General features: G+C 39.6%; 2 protein-coding genes across 3 annotated transcripts in view; both read left to right on the forward strand.

Annotated features, from left to right (window-relative positions):
* LOC129191336 (large neutral amino acids transporter small subunit 4-like) overlaps nt 1-4,228 on the forward strand; it is a 30,198-nt gene extending 25,970 nt beyond the window's left edge. For both annotated transcript variants that reach the window (XM_054794581.1, XM_054794582.1), the window contains one exon: nt 31-4,228. In XM_054794581.1, coding sequence (XP_054650556.1) covers nt 31-192 — 162 coding nt within the window. In that variant the 3' untranslated portion in view covers nt 193-4,228. The remainder of the gene's footprint in view (nt 1-30) is intronic.
* A 2,637-nt stretch (nt 4,229-6,865) lies between these two features.
* On the forward strand, nt 6,866-21,950 carry LOC129191566 (phosphatidylinositol transfer protein alpha isoform-like). Its single transcript, XM_054795025.1, has 12 exons — nt 6,866-7,031; nt 9,688-9,718; nt 15,373-15,518; nt 16,771-16,862; nt 17,604-17,611; nt 17,802-17,876; nt 18,016-18,099; nt 18,186-18,263; nt 18,381-18,491; nt 19,319-19,441; nt 21,213-21,261; nt 21,361-21,950. The coding sequence occupies exons 1-11, from the start codon at nt 7,015-7,017 to the stop codon at nt 21,255-21,257; spliced, it is 810 nt and encodes a 269-aa protein (XP_054651000.1). The 5' UTR covers nt 6,866-7,014; the 3' UTR covers nt 21,258-21,261; nt 21,361-21,950.
* Nucleotides 21,951-22,640: the final 690 nt, after the last annotated feature.

Below are 22,640 nucleotides of genomic sequence, written 5' to 3' on the forward strand. Positions count from 1 at the left end.
AGAGAGTCTGACCTCCGCCGCTGTCTTCAGGTGAACGTGGGCCTTTTAGCGCTGAGCATGCTGGGATTCTGCCTGCCCTTCTATTTGCTGTGCCACAGCCGCAACCTCCAGCGCCTCAGAGATGAGCAGGACGAAGACCCAAAAATGTACGTCAAGATGGACAACGGTGCCAAGCCTGAGGCCTTTGTGTAGAGGAAGCACTGAACGGGATGAGGATGCATGACACAAACTCGATGAAAGGATGAGCAACAATGAGAAAGAGATGAAAAGATGATAGTTAGGAGATGCGGGGGGTGGGGTCACGCAACTCCCGCAGGAACTCCGTTCCATCCTGGACATGCACACTTTTATCACCGACACTGTTTTTACCGCCAGTGTTTCATCAGGCTTCTGTGAGATGCTGTGGACGCACAAGATGCATTCGGAGCCCCCTGGTGGTACGAATGCATCACTGCAGTAAAAGAAGAGCGCGCAACAGTGCCAACAGAAAGACTTCCTTTTCCTTTACTCTTTGATCATCATATTCCCCTTTGCATCCTTATTGTCCTGCCTGTTGTGCGACTAAAAACAACGAGGAGTGCTTTCAGGCCACCTTACAATAAGGGTTGTGGTGCTTTCATACAAAACTTCAACACGGAGTCCAATCTTTAAAGCTTTTCCGATGATCTAGTGGCTTGTGCTGAAGGGCATTATAAATTCATCCAGCAGTATTGGTAGCAATTCAGTGGTGTTTAAATGAGCAGATAGGTAAGTCCAGTGTGCGAAACTGGTTTCACTGCATGCCACTGAGAGACACTGCTGGAATACACGCTCACCCGCCCTCCCTGTGTGCTTTGCATTACCACATCTACTTTTAAATACGTGCTCTGTATCTTTTACACATTCTGTAATATGCCGTATTGTTGCTTCTATGCTGTGCGTTTGAAAGAAGTGCGCAGGACAAAGAAGGTGTTAGTGTGTAAAGGGTGGAGGTCACGCTTAGAGTGTGGCTCGGTGGTTGCAATAAGTGCCTCTGTGAGATGCCAGATGACGCAAAATCAGGCGAAGACACCGGCTCAAACACTTCAATAAGCATACTGCATGCGTTGTGCACTTAGTTCCGGAGCGCACAAATTTTGAGCATCTAAGGGCCCTCTCAAATACACGACTGCGTCTCAATTTGCACACTTGCGTACTTACACTTAGCTTCTTGAGTGCATAAATGCAGACTGAGAAGTACGGCAAAAGGACTAGCATGTTGCACTCAAAACACGGCCAAAATGGTGAGTGAGCAGTGACACACACCTACCACCAGTGTTGGGAACATTGCTTTAAAGAAGTAATTAGTTGTAATTACTACTTACTTTCCCCCAGAAAAGTACTTGCATAAGTAACGAAATTAGTCCTTCGTAAATGGAATTACTCACCAGGGAAAGTAATGTTACTTTTTTAGAAAAACCTTCACATATGTAAAAGTTTTTCAGTTCAGCTTTGCGGCATGACAGTTGTTTCCTGAGGCTGAGGGCTGAGCTCGCACTTACAGTTGTCCACCAAAACGCTAGGGGGCAGTGTCTTCTTGATACTGTGCAGCTCTAACTCTTGTTGACTAGCTACTCCTGTGTAGTAGGTAGTAAACAATGGTGACTGATCCAGATTGTTGATATAGTGGCGGTTCTAGCTATGAGCCACATGGGCAATTTCCCACGGAGGCATTCTCTTGAGGGCACCGCAAGAGGGAAAGAAAAAATATCCTATGTATGTGTGGCACATGGGCGCCCTCTACAGGCGGGATACAGCATCGGCCCGCCCAGGGCGTCATTCAAGCCAGAACCGCCACTGTCAGTGCATAATAACGCGCCACATTTCAAAGTCAATAAGGGTAACAGCGTTGAAAAGTTTGAAATAGTAAATCATTAGATTACCTGTTATTAGAAAACAATAACGACATTAGTAATGCTGTTACACGGAGCGCAAGTGGGGGGAAAAACTCAAGTGGTTGCAATTCATAATCAAAAAGGAGATAAGAAGAAAAAGCGGGATTGTCATTTCCGGCAAGTACGCATCGACAGTAAACTATTTGTACTGCACTACACTGTCAAAACTCGCACCCTTAGGAACTAAGTACACAGTGTACACGGTATGCTTTTGAATCACAGCCGCTTACTGTCGTTGTGCACTTCTCTCCTTTTTAATCGGAAATTGCAACCACTCAAGATGGCAACAACTGAGGAGTTTTTTTGTTTTGTTTTTATTTTTGTAATACATTGCCTACAAAATATACATACGATAACATCTCAACAAAATCATGCAATAATTTGAAAGTTCTACAAAAGTGTACCAATGGAGACGCAGTCGCAAACGAACATGAAACACAGAACTGTGGATGCCAAAGAATCAAGTCATCATAGTTTCTTGCTCTGTTTCTGTTCGCATTCATCTTAATGTCAGGCCACTTCAGAGATGAAAAGGGAACACTTGAATAAATGCATACTGTTCCTGCTTCTCAAGGAACTAGACTACCATAAGGCTGAATCGTCCAGAAGAAAAAAAATAGTGGTAAATTTCATGTAACTCACACAGGCACTTCCAAAGACAGCCACCATCCTGAGAGTGCCTCTCGTGTACAAAAGGTGGAAGAATCTGATCCATCTTCCTCTTCCAGCCACACAAGTGCATCTAAAAAAAAAAAAGGAGACTGAGCTGAGAGACAAGACCCTGCCGCCGTTGAATGACTCAGTGAGAAATGAATGGCACACGACGCACTTTAGAGACGAGTCCTAGATTCCTGACTTGTGAGACCAATGTTGGTGCTGCTGCTGCTGGAGGTGGTGGTGCATGTTGCACAAGAGTGTCACGTCAAAATCCATCCATACATCCATTTTCTATGCCGCTTGTCTTCACTAGGGTTACGGGTCAAATGAAGTATGTTAACAAAAAGAAATGTATTTTTGTATATTCCCCCACCCCCTAAAAGAACACGTCTCATTACGTTTTGTTTATGTGCAGGACACAATGTCAGCCTTGTCTCTCAGCTCAACAATGTCCATGTAAGACAAATGTATTTTTTAGTGAATGGGACTAACATGGAGAAGGTGAGGTTCTAAGGATCGTTCAGACGCAGGTATCCAATGACAGAAGTGTTGAAAAATGGAAATGTTACAAAAACACCTTGTAGAAAAACGTTAGTAAAGCGGAGAAATGATACTTGTTATTTACAGGTCATCGTTTCTTCAATTATCACAATGACAAAAGACAAAAGTACATTTTTTTTGTTTTGTCAGCGCTCATGAATGTTGGGAAACACCATTCCTTTTACCGACTCCCGTTCTTACGAGTCGCTCATTGAAGTGAATCGGGTCGCACATACACAAGAAGTTGTTAATCTTACACTCGAGACACCCGTCACAGAGCTCTTGTGCGGAAACTGGCACATGCGCAACAAGTCGTGAATCGGGTACTGACTCACTTGAGCCACTCGTGACACAACTTGTCCCACATTTAACGTTACATGTTACCTTTTTCCTTTTTTGATTTGACTGGAGGCAGCAGGGGTGAGTACTAAGTGAACAAGTTAATGGAGATCAGTACCTCTGAATCCTGATTCAGTGTTCAACGACCCATTCACGACTCGCACATCTCTCGTGGTCATTATATATTCTGCTAAGTTCCGTGGTTTTGGTGCCACAAAACGTCCTTTTGTACCTGCGAAATTGTGCACATTGTGTGGTGTTTCATACACGTTTACATTGGTATCACTTCACAGAAACATGTTGCTCATTATCATAGTTATTAGAGTTCTGTTTTTCTTCATCCGGCATGCGTGTGTCAAACTGAGTACTCTCTTCACAAATTGAATTGACCTTTTCTGAAAAGAGTGATGAGTTATCAGGTAAATTCAGCTTTCGCTGTTACATCCTAAACCACTCACCCAGGTCATTGACGTCATTAACTAAGCTAATGACGCTATAGTCTCACTGATTGAGTGATGTATTGATCCAGGTGCCATCCAGCCACTGCTTCATTCATTGTGACACCAAATGGAGATTTTAGCCAACACATTAAGACATGAAACATTTGCGTCTGTTTCTATTGAACTTTTCCTCACTTGTTTACGGAAATGTATTTTGATGCTCTTATGTTGTATATTTTGGTTTATTCTTGTATCACCGTCTCAGACATTGTCATTTTAAAACCATGTTTCACAATGATACAAAAAAATTATGGATATAGGAAAACAATAAAACGTCATTTGTATCTATGTGTGTATCATTTATTTTAAAAAACAAACAACTATCAAGACATTTCTACAATATCGCACACAGTGGTCCCTAAAGTCTGGACACAGACAAAAACGCATATATTATACAATTATACAAAACATATTTACAGTGTGATTGTTTGTCTATATGTGCTCTGCGATTGGCTGGTGACCAGTCTAGGGTGTACCCCGCCTGTCGCCCAAAGTCAGCTGGGATAGGCTCCAGCATGCCCCCGCGACCCTAATGAGGAGAAGCGGTATAGAAAATTGATGGATATTTACAGTATTTATTAAATAGTTTATTTATTATTTATTGGCCTAGTGGTTAGCATGTTGGCCACACAGTCAGGAGATCGGGAAGATCTGAGTTCAAATCTCCATGTGGGCATCTCTGTGTGGAGTTTGCATGTTCTCCCCGTGCGTGTGTGGGTTTCCTCCCACATTATAAAAATATGCACGTTAGGTTAATTCAGTGCTTCCCAAATAGTGGGGCAGGTTGCCCTGGGGCGGAACTGTCAGGGGTGGGGCATGAGAGGCAGGGAGGACTTTCAATAGCAGTGCAGACCCGCCAACATGTCTGAATTTGTCATACTCAGACTCTAAATTGTCCATAGGTATGAATGTGAGTGTGAATGGTTGTTTGTCTCTATGTGCCCTACGATTGGCTGGCGACCAGTCCAGGGTGTACCCCGCCTCTTGTCCAAAGTCAGCTGGGATAGGCCCCAACACACCACCGCGGCACTATAAGCGGCTTATAAAGTGTATGGATGTACTACTAATATAAAACATATGGAACATTTTAAAATTGATTGATAGTATTCTTTAAATAATTATTTAATGCGTGATTTCATTTTTTGTCATTAATTACACTCATCTTTTTTGTACAATGAATGTATATTATATGTGTATGCCATGTGTGCAGACCAATGGGTGTCCAAACTTGTTCCACTGAGGGTCGCATACAGAAATATCAAAGGATTCGGGGACCACATATTATCCATTAAGATGCTATAGGAATATAGACATAGATAATATAGAGGCACTGAAAAAACGAATGAACAGTATTGCATGAATTCGGTTGAAACCAGCTTTTCCGCATTTTATTCGACGGTCTTAGAACGCACCAAAGTTATGTGCTTTGAGATGCAAAAGTGAAATATATACTTAACTTTCTCCAATTCTGACACAAATAGACGTGTATTTTTCCCGGCTTTTATCGCCTCATCTTTGTGTGTGAATGCATAAAGGTGAGCTTTGATGACATGGTGACATCTGGGTTGAGTGCTAGGAAGTGCTAGTGTTCGCTCGCTGGAGTGGTGGGTCGTTCGCGAACGAAACGGCACGTTGAGAGGGTTCTTTTTTTTCCCCCTTCGTCTGTACCCTGTTAAACTTGCACGTGATCGGTCAAAATGGTGGTGCCGTGTGTGCCGACACGACAGTAAGCAGAAGGGGGAAGGAGGGGTTACAGCTGGAAACTGGAAATTTAATGAACACCATTGTCTTCACTAAAGACTAGCAAACACTGTCACCTGGATGCTGCTTTTTCTTTTTAGTTTTGCACATTTTAATTTATATTCGGTTGTGTAATGTTTTGCTAATGTTGTGTTTGTTTACCTGTAAATAGTTGGACATTTACAAATACACAAAATACCCGCTCCTGCTACCCCACTTCGAAGCCCCTGGGTGAGATCATAAACAGGTTGGACCTGATTTTACCGTTCCAGTTCCAGTTGTGTCACATCGGGTGTATTCTGACTGACAGAAACTCTTAGCTGTTTCAGTTAGTGACGCCATTCTCCATGAGAACCAGAACCCAGACCATCATTGTGTGTACAACTCAAGACATACTATACTGTATGTTCAACTATACTTAATTCTTCAATGTTGACGGGGGTGGGGGGGTCGCATGACAGAAAATAATTGAGGACGACCACTGCCACAGACCAAGTAGGCCACATAGAACACATTTATACATTTTTATTTGAAATAAAATATATCAAAGGTGTGTGCTGCCGTTTTTGCTATTGTGACATATACTCAAGCTTTTCATAGCTTGTTTTATAATGAATACATTGAAGAAATACAGTAGATAACACTTCAATTGTAATATTTGCCCCCCTATTACATCATTACAATTGTTAAATTGATTTACAATGATTTTTAACACGCTGCCTGTTGGGGGATCCATATCCTTAGAGCACTGTTGGGAAAAAGCTGCAACTGGCAGAACAGCGCCCCCACCTGGCAGGAAACTGACAATGCCCAACATCAGGCGAATTGCAGGATGAGTCCTGTTTGTGTTTGCTACTATAGCCGTGGGCTCAAATTATCCTACATTATGGATTTTTGATTTACTGTTTGAGGGTGAAATTATCGTACAAATACGACAATTAGCGTACGTCTGGCAACGCTGACTGGGATAGTCACATGACTGTCAGATGACAACCACTCCAAAATATTTCCTATATGTCACTTGGGGACTTAATGAGTTCAAAGATGTATAGGACACATTTTAGCATATTAAAATTGGTTGCTGTGGGCTAAAAACACTCAACTTGATTATCCAAATGGAGTTAATAATTTTCCACGACACTTGAACGCAGCACGGAGTTACCTGAAACTCGAATGGAGTCTCCGCCCTGTCGTCCCTGCCAGGCGGCATCTTTCAGGAAGAACGACGAGCGTCAGAAGAGGAGGAATTCACCTCTTTTTCCACACTTTTCAAGAAGCTTCTCCCGGTTTACACCCTCTCGTTTGGACACGGGCACCGCGTCAACATGCTGATTAAAGAATTGTGAGTAGTTTGCGGTTGTTTCTTTCAGTAGGAAAGACGGTCATAGCTGCTCGATTTTAATGGCAGATTAACTCACAAGTGAAGTCAAATATGAACCTTTTCAACCGACATTTGTTTCAGTCTTGCAATATACGCGTACCAGTAACACCAGTAACTGTTTTTAATATGCAATTACTTAACTCTTGGTGTAGTTGTCTTCACTACTTTTACCCTACTTGGGCTTGATCAGAAGCACAGTACAGTACAGTGCTGTGCATTGAAAGTGGAGCCCCTTTTGATTTTATTTAAAGTGATTGAATGATTCAACAAATAAATGACTTAAAAAGGAAGATTTAAGTCAGCTAAGACTAAAAGAATTACACACCGCAATAAGTCGTAGAACAAACGAGACGGTATTCATTCATTTAGCCTATTTGTTCTACAACATGGTCTTAAATGAAGACATATTGCTCCTAGTAGTATTTCAAATGTGATGACGTATGCGGAAGTGTAATATAGCTTTAAAGTGCCAGCATTATGTCCCCAGTTTGGAGACAATGAGAATGTCTCTTTAAACTTTTGACTGGTACATTATATGCATGTATATGTATGTAGTATTTTTTATATTATAGTAGTATTATATATGTTATATGTTTATTTATTTACGAGCCATAATAGCAGGGCTGTTTAAAGTGTGGCCTGGAGGTAGTTTTTTTGTTGGCCCTCAGCACATTCTAAAAATACAATAAATTAATTATTAATGAGATATACGATTATATGCTACACCAGTTTGCTTAGAAAAGCAAAGTAAAACTTGTGTTAAATATCAGGACAACACTTTTGGTGACATTTTGTACAGAATTTCAGACAAAAGAGAGAAAAAAAAACATTGCACAGATTTATATTTGTTTGACTTTTTTTAGTATATATTGTCTTACATTCTGGCAGTTTTATAACAGGCATGTCATACCCGCAGGACTTAACATTCAGTCGTTACTTGTCAACTGACTGCAGTACAAAGTACACTGGAAGTCTCAGACGCGTTACGTCATTTATACTCAGGAGCATCCGTCGCTTTTTGGTGATATTTAACTGTAGACGTGTCAAAACAACACACCCCTGGATTATTTATATCCAAAAATGGCCACTCATGAAATATTCAGGCGGTGTGGACAGGCAACAGCAGGTAGCAATGAATTAGCTACTGTGTCATGTACACAGTATATTACACATTATATGTACGTATATACCGTAGTTTCCAAGACGTTTTTCTTCCCTGGCAGTGACCGACTTTATTGTTGGTTCATTTCCTCTTCCTCTTCCTGAGGCTCATACTTTCATTTCACTGATAGCAGCACATCAGCCATGAGCTTTCTTCAAATAACAAGAAAGCACGGATGTGATTAACTGTAGCTTACTGCAAAGAAGAACAAGCGTACACCTTTTAAGCACTGGCTACATTTCACCTGTTTGATTTTGTTGTCTGAAGTCACCGTGGCATTCCACTGTCAAGGCACCAAGCCATCAGTGTTGCGGCTCATTCTTGCTGATGTCGCTGTTTTTCCCCTGAGAAAGTGTGTTACAGGTCGCATTTCTACACAATGTTTTAAGTGAAATCACCCCACTGGTCCCCTCAGAGACTGCAAATTTGGATTTTGTTGATCGTAATCATAATCAGAATAAAACACAGGGAAAAGAGTTTAAGAAAACAAATCAACAAACTTATACAGTACAGGCCAAAAGTTTGGACACACACACACAACACAACACAACTGAATGGTTCCAACCCCATTAATAAGGCAAGAAATTCCACTAAGTAACCCTGAAAAGCCACACGTGTTAAGTGAAAACCATTTCAGGTGACTACTTCGTGAAGCTCATTGAGAGAACACCGAGGGTTTGCAGTGCTATCAAAACAATTCAAAGACATAAAATATAGGTCTAAAATATAAGACATATTTAGTTATTTCACACATTTTTGTACATAATTCCACATGTACATTCACAAGTACATAATTCCACATGTGTTCATTCATAGTTCTGACAATCTACAATGGAAGTAGTCATGAAAATAAAGAAGACACATTGAATAAGAAGGTGTGTCCAAACTTTTGGCATGTACTCTACAAATGCAACAATGTAACAATATCAACACATTCCCTTTCATTGCAGACATATTGCGGTGTTCATCACAGGACTGCAATCTATCTGTGGCATTGGGTTGGGTGTGCAGATTATGTCATCGTATAATTTGCATAATTGGTCATGAGGCATGTCAGGAGTGCTTTGAGCCCTTGTCCACACGAGAAGAGACGCACGCGCCAGCCTCATCTTAGGTTTCTGCCATGTATTTGATCAGCAAATTTAGCGATTTGTACGTGTGAAAATGTCAAAGCAATTATAATCATACAGAAAATACATTTATAATATAGTTCAACTGACAAATATGAATATTTATTTGATCATTATACTTTTTTTTTTAAGGCTCTGCCTCCCCAGCATCCCCTGACTGCATGTCACTGATTTAATACACATTGTCTCCATAGTTGTTCAGTTTTATTCAATAAGGAATGTTCATTATTTTGTTATTTTCTGTTCACAAAATATGTTTGTTATATTTAGTTTGGTGCATCTGTGTTTCTGACATAACACCTCATTGTTTTTGTTTCTCTCCTAGCCGAATCGTCCTGCCCATTTCAGTAGACGAGGTAAGGACTTGTCTACGCTCTTACTTACTATTCATTTGGACGTCGTGATGCTCATTATCTGCATTGTTAATGAACATTTCTATTCATGACTGAAGGTCATGTGGTGATTTCAAGGTGTACAAACCCAAAAAAGTCTTTTTTGTTTTGGTAAATTAGTCTGAGGGTGTGCACAGGGACGGGGTGTTGTCACATTTTCATAATGGATGAATAGGACATGTTGGGACTGCATGCAGATCTCACACCCTCTTCCTCTTCAGCCATACTCTTTTTATAATCTTTGCATATTTTGACCTTTGTGTGAACCTCGTGGTGCCTTCTATGTTTGAATCTACAACAATCCTGTATTTAACAGTGAAGTCATTATTATCCTGTTACGCTGTCATTGACACCACTGGTGAACTGTATCTGATCCTGTAGTGATAAGTCTTTCGAAATGAGAGTAAATTGATTTACTCTGTTGGTAAATTGACTTATTTTCTCTCCCCAAAACTTTACACTCAGCTGCTCACCGACTCAGCAAACTCTGGCAACAGGGGCACATTATCTAAAAATGACCAAGATGAGACAACCTCTACACCAGACACGGGCAAACTGTGGCCCTTTATGATTTCTTCCTTTATATAACAAAGTCTTGCAGAAAGGTGATATTTCTGGCCTATTTTTAGTTTCTTATCGTTCGTTTTCATTCACACAAACAATCCATTTATCTGCTTCTGGCCTGGCCCCCCAGTCACATTTTAGAACCCATTGTGGCCCAGGAGTCGTAAGGTTTGCCCACCCCTGCGCTACACGGGGGCGAGGCCTCGAGATTTTTCCCATGATATTAACGAACACACCGCATTCTACGATGTCTAATTTCATGCTAGGGAGACATAATGGAGGTTAAAGTTAAAAAGGGACGTTGTCCTTCCTCAGTGTAAGGACACGTGACTGCGAATTCTTCCATCCGTGTATTCTTCAGCCGCATGCACGTAACTAGTTCTCCTTTTTTTTGTGTACCACATTGATAATTTATGGCAGTGCAGTGTAACCGCAAAACCACCTGTATACTTATTTTACTTATACTTATGCTGGCAAAGCCAAACCTGGACTTGAAATTCACACCTTTTGGAGCTGCTGTTTTTTTTTTTTTTTTTTTTTTTTTAGAAGGAATACTGCTTCCTAGTTCAGGCGATCAAAAAGAACAGAGTGAGATCCTGCCTCAACATGCTCATTTACCGTCTGCTTTCAAGTTCGGCCTGTTTGTTGTTTGCAGTTGATCGTCAGCTTCCAGCCCTGAAATCTCACAGAGGCTTGTTTCGCGTCCTTTTAGTCCTGAAAGGAAACGCACCGGTTATACGTGGCAAGCCACATTCCAATGTTCCAGCTCACGGTGGCATGGAGAGCTTTTCTAACTTCAAGTTGAAGATTTTGTCCCAGTTAAAGTCAGCCAAAATGTCACAGTTTTCTCACCAAATTGTTACAGTATTTACCACATATCCGAATGTCACACCATTGAAGAACACGTACGGGTACATGTTGATCACAATGCATGTCAGCCAGATGCTCCATGAGGATATGGGGTTATTTCCGCAACATTTCCCCCACACTTGCTGAAGGTTTGAACTTTGGGGGTTGTAGGAGAGGAAGAGCTGGGGTGGGGAGGCAGTGAAGACCATGCTTACTTGTTAGATTTCTATTTATTTACTTATTTATTTTTTACATTGACGCCTGCTAACGCACGGTCATGGCCATAAATACTTTACTCGGGTAATGGTAGGCTGGTATTCAACCCGACTGTTAAGTTGCTGCCGTCTTTACCCAGTTTTGTATGTTTTATGGTGGGTTTTTTTCAGTTTATTATTATTTATTTTATTATTATTTTGGGGGGTTTTTGAGTAAATTGTCTTCATTGGTTTTTGGACAAACTTAACGATCTATTTCTTCGATCAACTTCAGGTGGCAGGAAATACTACAAACAAATTTTAAATGGAGATCTTTACTTCATCTTTACTACTACTTAGTCCTTCTCACAGCAGTCGTTTGAACAAATAAACCGTTAAAGAAAAAAATAGGCTTTCATTTTTGGCATTTATAATAAATTGTAGCATTGTAGGAAAAAATGTTTTGACACTGAAACGAGTAATGAAAAATATCTGGAAAATATTTAATTGAAGAATAAAGTACAGACATAAAAAATAGAATATTTTATTATTTTATTTATTTTTTGTGTTATGTTTTTCAATGCCAGTCTTCATGTCTGTCTTTTTCCACTGACAGTGCTTTTATTTTTTGTCAATGTCAACTTCCATCTTTAGACTTTCGATTTTATTCTTTTATTCATTTTGTGGAGCCTCTGAGAAAAAGAGAGTAGAGCGCCCTCTGCACTTGCCACCCAAAGGTGAGGGACATTATGCAAATTCCTCAGCAATTGAATGTGGTATGGTATCTTCAATTAGGTGTTGAAAGTTTCTCACCTGATCAGAGCAGCCATTTGAAAGAAGGGTGCAGCAACTAGCAAGTAATGTGGCCTCCTTGTGCCTTTTGCCGCTGAGAGGGTCGGGATGGGGCCTCTGTCTTGATGCGCTCAACAGAGACACTGAACAGGATGCCGTGTTGTGGTGGGTTTGTTGTTGTGAAGTGGTGGCAGATGGCGTGCAGCAGAGCAAGGAAACGTGGTAATGCAAAAGAAGAATACATAAGAAACGAGTGTAAATGCGTGACAGAACGAATAAATGGTCAACAAAAATTACAGCTTCTCAGCCCTTCCTCTCTCTCTCTCTTTCTTCCCGCCCCGGCACAAGAAAGCGCGTGCCATTTATTGCTTTCACGTGTGTAAGTGTACACGCCCACCGGTGCCCCTCTACGTCCGTGCAGACTGAATACAGTGCTCTCCACCAAACGTACAACCCGTCTCCTGCCAGCAAGAATACACAAATGACAGACGTTTCGCAGCGCACATATGTGTTTTCACCTGGACACGCCACGCTGGATGATGACGTCACTAGGCGTCACTGCTACCGGACCGTAAACTACCATCTAGAGTCGTACAAAACGTTCTTACTTTGCATATTGTCCCCATAAATGTCACTTAAAAGGAGTTTCAAGTAAGGACAGATGAGTTAGTATATGAATACTGAATGAAGTGATTCAACTGACAGAAAAGAAGAAGCAGCGAATCAACTGTATTTCACAGGTGCACTACAACTCCCATGACCAGCACATACCCTGAAGACGGTTGACATATGTCGTCAGGAATGGAAGCTTACTGAACCCAGATCGATTTAGTTGAATCATAGAAATATAAATTGATGCATCGATGTATTGAATGGTTACACCCCTAATAACCAAGCATAAGGTACATCTTAACACCACACAGAAAACCAGCAACTGAAAGAAACAGACGTAAGCACTACATTAAATCCTGTTTCCAGTATCAGTAAAATACAGTTGTTTGATAGCGCTGCTTCATTGACCACCGTTGTTGTTAAATTGGCATCATAATCCTCTGTTGTTTGCTAACTCACCCAACATTTAAGACTGCAGTTTCACATGTGGGTGGGTACATGCCTGTCAACATTTGAATTTGAAAATAAGGGAAATTCATGGAAAACTATTTAAACGGGAGGGCGATAGGAAAGAAGGGGAAAACATGTGAGTTTTCCGGGGAATACAGGAGAGTTGACAGGTATGTTTGGGTCGAAGTAAAAAAAAAAAGATTACCGTTAGGTATTTTTGTCATTGGTCCAAAGACTGCGTAGTCGAAAAAAATAGCATGAAGTAAGTATAAAGTAAGGACATGATTGGGCAGCTTTTATAACTTATTGCATCACATAACTTGAATATTCCTAAATAATGCAATCTGCTGGGTTGAATGTGTTGTTGATTTTTTTATTACAGCTCAGATTTTGCAAAAAGCTTCTAAAATACTTTTTAAAGAGTGCAGTACAACTGTCTAGAGCCCGAAAATAAGATTTTCAGAAAATAAATGTTTCTTCAATCTTCAACAAATCTTTAGCGACGCTCAAATCCTCAGCTAATACCAGAAGCACAAAAGAACTAAATATGAAATAAAGTGTCCTGTTTTTAAGAGAACATTTTTTAAATGTCAGCAGCAACTCAAAGTACTTTACTTTGAACAGTGTTGTTTTTTTTAGGCAAACATTTTTAAAAGACATGTGCATGTTCTTCCTTTTAAAGGTTTTGTGCCAGGAACACCAACCTATTAACTGCATCAGGTTTAGCAACTGTCTGTCTGGCTTCCTTGTACATTTGTGGTAGAGCTTGTCGTCCTAAATAATTGTGACTGTGAAGCTCTCTGGATATGGTGAATCCATTGTTTTCAGCAGGTCTGTTTTTGATTGCAATGGGGACCATATCTTTAGCATTTTTAAAGAACTTTTAAAGTGGTGAAAAAGACTATAGTGTTTCTGCACTTGACAGAGACACTGCTTTTTTCTTTTCTGACCCGTTCCTCCACCGAAGATGTTTCCTTTGTTTGTTGATGACTGAGCAAGGCTTCTGCTCCGCACCCCCTTTCTCCTAACCCTAACAAGAACATCTGGAACTTTAACAGAGGATGTACTGTTGCAGCTTTTATTTTAAAGTGACACTTATTCAATTATGTGTTAATATTATTTAATTTATTGTATTGTTTGTACATTTAAACCTTCTAGTGTTTATGTAGGTGTAATGTAGGTGCCAAGTTATTTGTGTTGTATTGAAACAATAGGGAGATGTGCATGTGCATGCATTACATGTGATATTCATTCATGCAATTTAAGGCAAAATGAGGTTTGGACCTTTGATGTGGAAAAAATGTGCATAAACGCACCTTACTGAATTTTAATTGACGACCCCTGCAATACAGCAATAAAAACACAAAGGACAATAATTAAATTATACCGTAAATTAAAAAAAAGTGAGAGAGAACAAAAAAACACCTAACCTACGCGGCTTAGTTATTACTGGCGCTTTCATAGGAACAGATCCTTTAACACGCTCAAGCGTACTGTAGCGACCTGGCAGTTATGTTTAGTGTTAGTTTTGTGATTTCTGACCGGTCATGAGTGTGATGGGCTGAGTCCCGTCTGTGTATGGAGGACAGCTGCATGCAGAGAGGACAGTTGAGTTTGCTGATGTTGCTTTGGCATGGTTGCAGCCGACAGTAGCCTCTTTTGTTTTTGCAGTAAAGAGACTGTGAGACTGTGACAGTGTTGAGAGCTAGAACCACTATCACTAGTTCTCCAGTGAGTCTTGCGTTGGCGGACCAAAATTAAGTATTTAATTAATTTATGGAAGCGCGTTCATAACCACAAAACACCGTAACACGGAACTACATAAAGCCAGAACCACCTGTAGTCAATCAAAGCAAACCGTCACAACACACTGTATTTAATCTACTCCGTAAAGTAAAGTAGTAGCAAAAGTATACTGTAGTAGACACGACACGAGCAGTCAGTGACTGAAAGACTGACTCGGCAGCCTAGCTGTGTGTTCCATCTGCTAATTGATTGGTTATTATATGCATTTCTGGTAATACAGAGGACAAATCAGTTATTTTACTTTTTCTAAAATGCTTAATAGGATTAAAAGTTGAAGAATTTGGAGCCAGGTCAACCCCGTGAGCTCAGCCGTCATGTGCAAATAAAAAAAACTACTTTCTGTCCTTGCAGTATCAAGTGGGCCAACTGTATGCAGTAGCAGAGGCCAGCAAGAGTGAGACGGGTGGAGGAGAGGGCGTTGAGGTGTTGGTCAATGAGCCCTACGAAAAGGAGGATGAGAAGGGACAGTATACCCACAAGATCTACCACCTGCAGAGGTATGCACTAGACTGCCTGGAGATTCATACTTGCCACCAGGGGTGCAACCCGCTTAGGTCCATCCCACTGTATCAACAACCCGTCTATGTGGACCAACTCATCAAGTCGTGGGACGTCATTTTTAAAAGCGTGCGTGGATTTATCCCAAAACATTGCGTGCTGACAAACCTACATACGCAAGAAAACATTCAGAATTAATAACAGCATGCGGCGTACACTTCTACGCATGATAAATCTCATAAAGAAGAAGGTGTAGATGGTGAATAGGGTGCTCATTATGTCGAGCACCGTGAAAAGGATATTTTAAGTGCCTGCTTGAGTCGACGTCCACATACATGGTCGACGGCTTTTGTGCACATCGATTTTGATACCCAAAGGAGTCGTTCCTATGAAAAATAGACATCTTATTGTCAGCTTCCTCATTATCGCCAAGCAGTGTGAAAGTCAAGTCACTTTTATTTACATAGTGCCAGTTCACAACAGAAGTTATGTCAAGGAACTTTACACATGGAGTAGGGCTAGAACCATGCTACTCATACAGTAAAGAGGACTAACGTAACCCCACATGAGCAAGCACTTGGAGGCAAAGAAAAACTCCCTCTAGGGAAGAAACCTCTAACAGAACCCAAGCTCTATCTGTCTCAACCAGCTGGGTTGGGATAGAGAGACCGTGTAGAGGAACAGCGGGTAGAAAGAGAGAGAAAATGAGATAGAGGGGTTGAGCGACCGGAGGAGGGATGAGAGAACAATGGGCAGCATTAACCTTTGTCAACAAAAAAATCCTCCTTGTATCTCTGGCAAAAGTCACAAGTAAATGTGCAAGCGATGGGTAGTTTTGGGTTACGGATATGTCGATATCAGTCATCATCACTCGTATCAACTTGTCAAAGTTGTGGTCCACTATACTGTGGCTGTATTTGGCTCTCACCACCTCGGTTTGCGGGTGGTCAACTTACCTCGCATCCTCGCTTCTTGATGACAAATCTGCTGGATCAGTGAGTGACCAGCAGTGGTGTCCACACTTAGAACCCCACCTCGCCAGATACTGAGAAAAGTATGGATTTGACAGTGGAAACGTGTCAATAGTGAATTCATCCCATGTAAGTGCAGTGTCATGAAAAAGGGTTTAAACTAGCACCCCCTTAGTAGCCAAGCCTAATTTCCATACTTAACTCCAAGCTAAATGTACAGACTTGAGCATCTTCCACACATACTACTGATTTGTACCAAAGTGTGCATTTGTCTCTGCAGTAAAGTTCCAGCTTTCGTCCGTCTGATTGCTCCAAAAGGTTCTCTTGAGGTTCACGAGAAGGCCTGGAATGCATATCCCTACTGCAAAACCGGTGAGTATCAATTAAGTAATTGCAATGCCACACTGAAAGGCTTTGCATGGCATAAATCTCCTTTTAATCAGGCATCTGTCAACAGTGACATGCGGTGAGGTTCATGGCTGGTGAGGCACTGACTCCTTTGGAGTTTTTTTTTTATGTTAAAACAGCTTGTTCTTTAAAAGCAAACAAAAAGAAAAAAACAACAAAAAGAAGACAATATCAAATGTTTGTTAAAGAAATTAGTTTTCAAGTACTCTCTTATGGTCCTATGAAATCAATTTTATTTGTTTCCCAAATGATGTTTTTTTTGTTAAAATTTTTTAGAATTCCATTTTTTTTTTTTTTTTTTTTACCTTTGCCACTTATTTTACCAGTATAGAGTGTCTGCTATTTGGGTTAGTGAATAAAATGTCCATGAATTAAATGCACAAATCCTTACTGCTCCACTTCTGTTCAATGTTTTTCTCCGGCTTGTAGCTACACAGTCACTGCGGTGTCCTCAAACTACAGCGTCAGCCGAGGGTCAAACAGGAAACTTCCGTTAATGCTTTAACGCATTAACTTTGACAGCTTTAGTTATCATTATTGTTTTTTTGTTTTTTTTGTCATCATAAGGCTCTGCCTCCCCTGCCTCCCCTGACTGCACGTCATTGTCTGTCAAGTGTCTGAAATATTAACTCATAAATGAAAATGTGTATTAACTCAAACAATTTTTCCTATCTATCCTTTATTTGTGGCCCTTCTGCGATCAAGTTCTTACTGTAAGTAACAGTTTTCTTAAATGATTCCATAAATGATTATTCAGCTGTGTGATTGCTGTATAAAATGGGTTGACACTATGACAAAATTAAATATTGTAGTACTTCATTTGTTGGTTCTGTAGCGCTTATCCAGTATCTTTGAGGTATGAAATGTGCCGGAGCCTGTGACTTAGCTTTCCTATGTTTGCAGAGTCCATACATGAAAGACAAGTTCGTGATTAAGATTGAGACATGGCACAAGCCAGACATGGGGGATCAGGACAATGTAAGTCATGTGACATAGCGCTATGCAATTACTTAAACTTGTCGGTGGTACATACTGTAATGCAATGGCAGGTTGGTTAGATTGTGTCGTTCAAGCAAATGAAGTAACCTAAAGGTTTGTTTTAAATGCCTTGCTGCAGGTACATGGACTAGATAAAAAAGATTGGGACAAAACTGCTGTTGTGGACATTGACATTGCTGACAGGCGTTGTATAAGTGCAAAGGTAGGAAAAAAATAACATTGCTACACTGATTTCATCTACCCTCCACTTTGAGTCGAGAGTAAACATTCACTGCAGTCACTCTTAAGGACTACAAAGAAGACCAGGATCCAGCAATCTTTAAGTCAGTGAAGACGGGCAGGGGGCCTCTAGGACCCGACTGGAAGGTATTCATTAGACTGTGGCAGACTTCATGAACTTCATGATTGCATTCTAGTGAAAAAGCTAGGCAATATTCTGGATTTTTTTTTTGTATTTATCGCTTTTTTTTTTTTTTTTTGCAGAAAGAACTTGTGAACAACCCCAACTGTCCACACATGTGTGCCTACAAACTAGTCACAGTAGACTTCCAGTGGTTTGGACTGCAGAACAAGCTAGAGAACTTCATTCAAAAAGTATTGAATCATATTTCTACAGTGGATCCTTGCACATTTGCATTTAAGCTTTCACTCCGAATTTTAGGTAACACACGTTCTCCAAAAATAGCTTCTTTTTTTCCTCATCTCATTCACCATAAGCTAATAAGGTAATAATTTATAAATACGTGATAATACAGGTAACATGCTCCACTGTTAGAAAGCCCACATTCTTTGTTCACGTCTTTATGCTCCACTGATATTGTGTTTTCGTCAAGCGTTGAGATTTCGCACCTTGTTTGGTGGGCCTTGAACGCACCACAGTTGTGTGCTGTGAGATGCAAACGTTTTTTCGGCTAGGAAGTACTAGCTTCGACAGTCAACCTGACCTCAAAATTTAACCGAAAGTTAATATTGGATGGTAAGTCGTTACTGGAAGCATTGACGACCAGGCTAAAGGCTTCACTGTGGATGACATTATCACATTACATGATCAACCTATATATTTTATAACTGTGTTAAATAATTGTGTGAGGCATATACAGGGTTTAAACCTGGATTGTGTCGTGAGTGAATGGCAATTGAAGAGAGTAGGGGAGAGCGCTGGAGTTGAATCTAATCTAATATTTACAACAGTCACTTTTATTGCAAATGTTGATCCAAAATCGGAGGTGAACGTCAAAGTCAAGCTGGCAGGAGGGTTTGGAGAGGAGGGGGGTGAGCCATGTGTCAAAAATACACTTTTATGCACCATTACTAATGTTTTTTTGCTGATTCTGCAAAAAGCGGGGATCTACTGTGTATATATATAAATACTGATGTGTGTGTCTCACTATTGTATTCCCACACTATTTCCCTTTGTGCAGATGGAAAGGCGTATTTTCACCCTCTTCCACAGGCAGGTATTCTGCTGGATTGATAAATGGTTCCATCTTTCCATGGAGGACATTAGACGAATGGAGGACGAGACAAAGAAACAGCTGGATGAGGTGAGTGAAGAGTATAATACTGTCGACGGGTTACTACAATAGTACCTTTTAAAAGCTGTTGTTACATTGTTTGTAACAGAAGTACTTTGATACTGCGCATTTCTGCCAGTGTGTGATTTCCTCTGACAGCCTTCAGGATTATTTAGATGTTCTTCCTCATATTCTCTCATCAACCCTTTTCCAAGCTGACATGATGATGTGTTTTCATGCTTTTGAGGTGGAGCAGCGATATCCTTTTATGCTGTTAATTGAATGCCAGAGTTCGAAACCTGCGATTTTTACTTTGACTTTGCTGTTGACTTTTGTGATTAGAGAGTGACTACAAAGGTTACAGTTTGTGTGCTTTTGCCAGAACATCCAGCGTTCGAGCCAAACATGAATTTAATGACATCGATGTTTTTGTATGGTCTAAATATAGCCATGTGTAGTCATTTCATGATAATGATATTATTGCTCAAATGGACTCGGACAATGTCACTCATTGTTTACATTGTGCAGCGATTAAGATCACTTAACAGTAAGGTTGGACAATACTGCTTTTGGTATTGATCGGATACCAAGTACAGTATGATGGTTAATTGTTACAAATATATATATTTTTTTTGTCGCTGAATTTATGTAATTAGATTTTTGCATTTCAATTTTGTGATTTTTTTAAAATTTATTTAATTAATTAAATTTTTTTTTACAGCAAATTATGCTAAAAATGTCATTGAATAAAAATTGTAACTAAAATGCAGGTTTAAAAATTCTGTTTGATAAAATACTATTTATAATAAATAATAATAAAAATTCTGTTTATAAAAATGTAGTTCATAAAACCTCAGTTTATAAAATTTCAGTGTAAAAGAAAAAAAAAATCAGTGCAATAATTTTGATGTTCAAAGATCTACACATCTAGTTTTTATAAGAATGGTGTCACTTATCTATGCTTTTTAAACCTGATTGGCTGGTTCTGAGAAACGATTGATTCATTTGTAATTTCCTGGAAGTGTATATGGGAATTTTGAAACATGGAATTTATTTGCACTGGATTTTTATTAACTGAATTTTAAAACACCATATTTTAGCAAACCGAATCTTTTAACTCCGTGTTTTAAGAAACTGAATTTCAAAGCACAGGCAGTTGCTTACAAATATTTTATTCAATAATATTCCAGCATGAAGCCATGTAAAAAAAAAAAAAAAAAAAAAAAAAATGTGATTCACAAAATTCAAACTCAAATAATTCAGTTACATAAATTCACTGTGTAAGTGATATATTTTATTGAATAATTTTGTGATTTTGCCTTTAATTTGCTAATCAGAATAATAGACAGTTAACCAAAAATATATTTTTGAAATCAACAAATTTATTTGTGAGCAATTTAACGAGATATAAATAAATACAGTATACGGCAGTGTAACAATATTAACAAAATAATACAATCATTCCCTTTTATTACATACAATTGGAGCAAAATAAGTAAACAAAAGCAAAACTACGATTAGCTCTCGTTCAAATCCTTTCATCTTCCGCCTCAAAGCCCTCCTGTGTCCAACAACTCATTCCCTGAGTGTGTAAAGAATAAAACAATAAATAAATCTGGCAATATCAACAAAATAACAAAATTGTGAAAATAAACACAGATGAGATCTGGAAAAAGTATCCATCTCATCACGCTAGTATCGATCCGATTCCGTATCGATACTGAACATATTTGGATCGATACGCCCACCCCTAATTAAAAGAAATCAGAAACTTTTGTTCACATAATTTATCTTTCCGCAGATGAGGTTGCACGATGAACTTAAAGGCATGAATGCTGATGAATGACTGGGTAAACTACTTTCTCTTCTCAAGTGCATCACAAATCATAATTTCATGTTCATGTTTTTTTTTTGTTTTTTTAATTTGATTTTTTAATTCTGCTTTCCAGTTTTTGGTGCTCTCACTGTCTCGGACTCCACTCCTTACACACTGGACCAAGACCAACTTGACACCCCCACGGAACACTGCTGTTCCCTAATATGAGTGTATAATTAGAAATGATAAAGAAGCTGTTTATTGACTTACTTGAGTACAAAAACGGTAACGTCAGTAGACATGCTTGCAAGATGCTTGAACACTGTAAGTCCCAGACCCTAAAATTTAAACCTAGTTTACATTTTCATTCAGTCACATTAGTATTATTTGCGCTGATCCACCAGCGCTGAGGTTTCCATGTACAATTTGAGTTATGACATTAACAATACAACTCTCTTAGATAGGAAGTTTTTCCAATGTAAAAGCTTGGTCTGACCTGTTTTTTTTTATTTTTGTATTATAACTTCAGCGGAGAATGGCGATACTGGAAAAAGCAACTGCTGTAAAGTCCAGTGAGTTTTGGGTTTCAGGTGCAGGTGATTATACAGATACAACGCTGGTTATATTGTACTGACAGCAGCTAATTATCTCTGTATTAAATAAAATGACATGCATTTTAATGTAATAAGAGGGGTGCTGTACATTAAATATGCTTTTTGTTCATTTGTTCTAATCTTGGTCATCCTTTCGTTTGTATTTCCTCACATTGAACAAACTGTGTGATGAAATACCTCTTACTAATACCTTATATTGACAATGCCTTTATCGCATACAAGCAAATATGTTTTCACTGTGTGCAAATCATTTGTCATTCATAAACCAGGGGTGTCCAAACTTTTCCCTCTAAATCAAAATCAAGATTATGGGCAGGAATTTGATGTTTGAATGTATTATTTTTGTTATTTAGTAAAAAGGCTACACTTTTTTATTTATATACTTTTGGTCAAAGTGAGTACACCCCTCACATTTCTGGAAAAACATTTTATTATTTATTTTGTTTTCATGGGACAACACTAAAACGACACTTTGATTCAGTGTCACCTCCTTTTCGCAGATGATTGTGCACTTAGCGCTCATAGCAAAGACAATATGCAACTACAGATGGACTGCTTCTCATCTGCCTGTGACAACTTTGGCCTCACCATCAGCACCAAAAAGACAGAAGTGATGCTTCAGCCTGCCCCTGGAAACGGGTACAATGAACCAAACATCACAGTGAATGAACAAAAGCTCCCAAACGTGGACAGCTTCTCATACCTTGGAAGCACACTCTCTCGCTCAGCAAATGTGGAAAGCGAAGTCAGAAATTGCATCGCCAAGGCCAGCAGTGTGTTTGGAAGGCTGAGGAACTCT

Source organism: Dunckerocampus dactyliophorus, chromosome 12, assembly GCF_027744805.1.
Source record: "Dunckerocampus dactyliophorus isolate RoL2022-P2 chromosome 12, RoL_Ddac_1.1, whole genome shotgun sequence".
NCBI lineage: Eukaryota > Metazoa > Chordata > Actinopteri > Syngnathiformes > Syngnathidae > Dunckerocampus > Dunckerocampus dactyliophorus.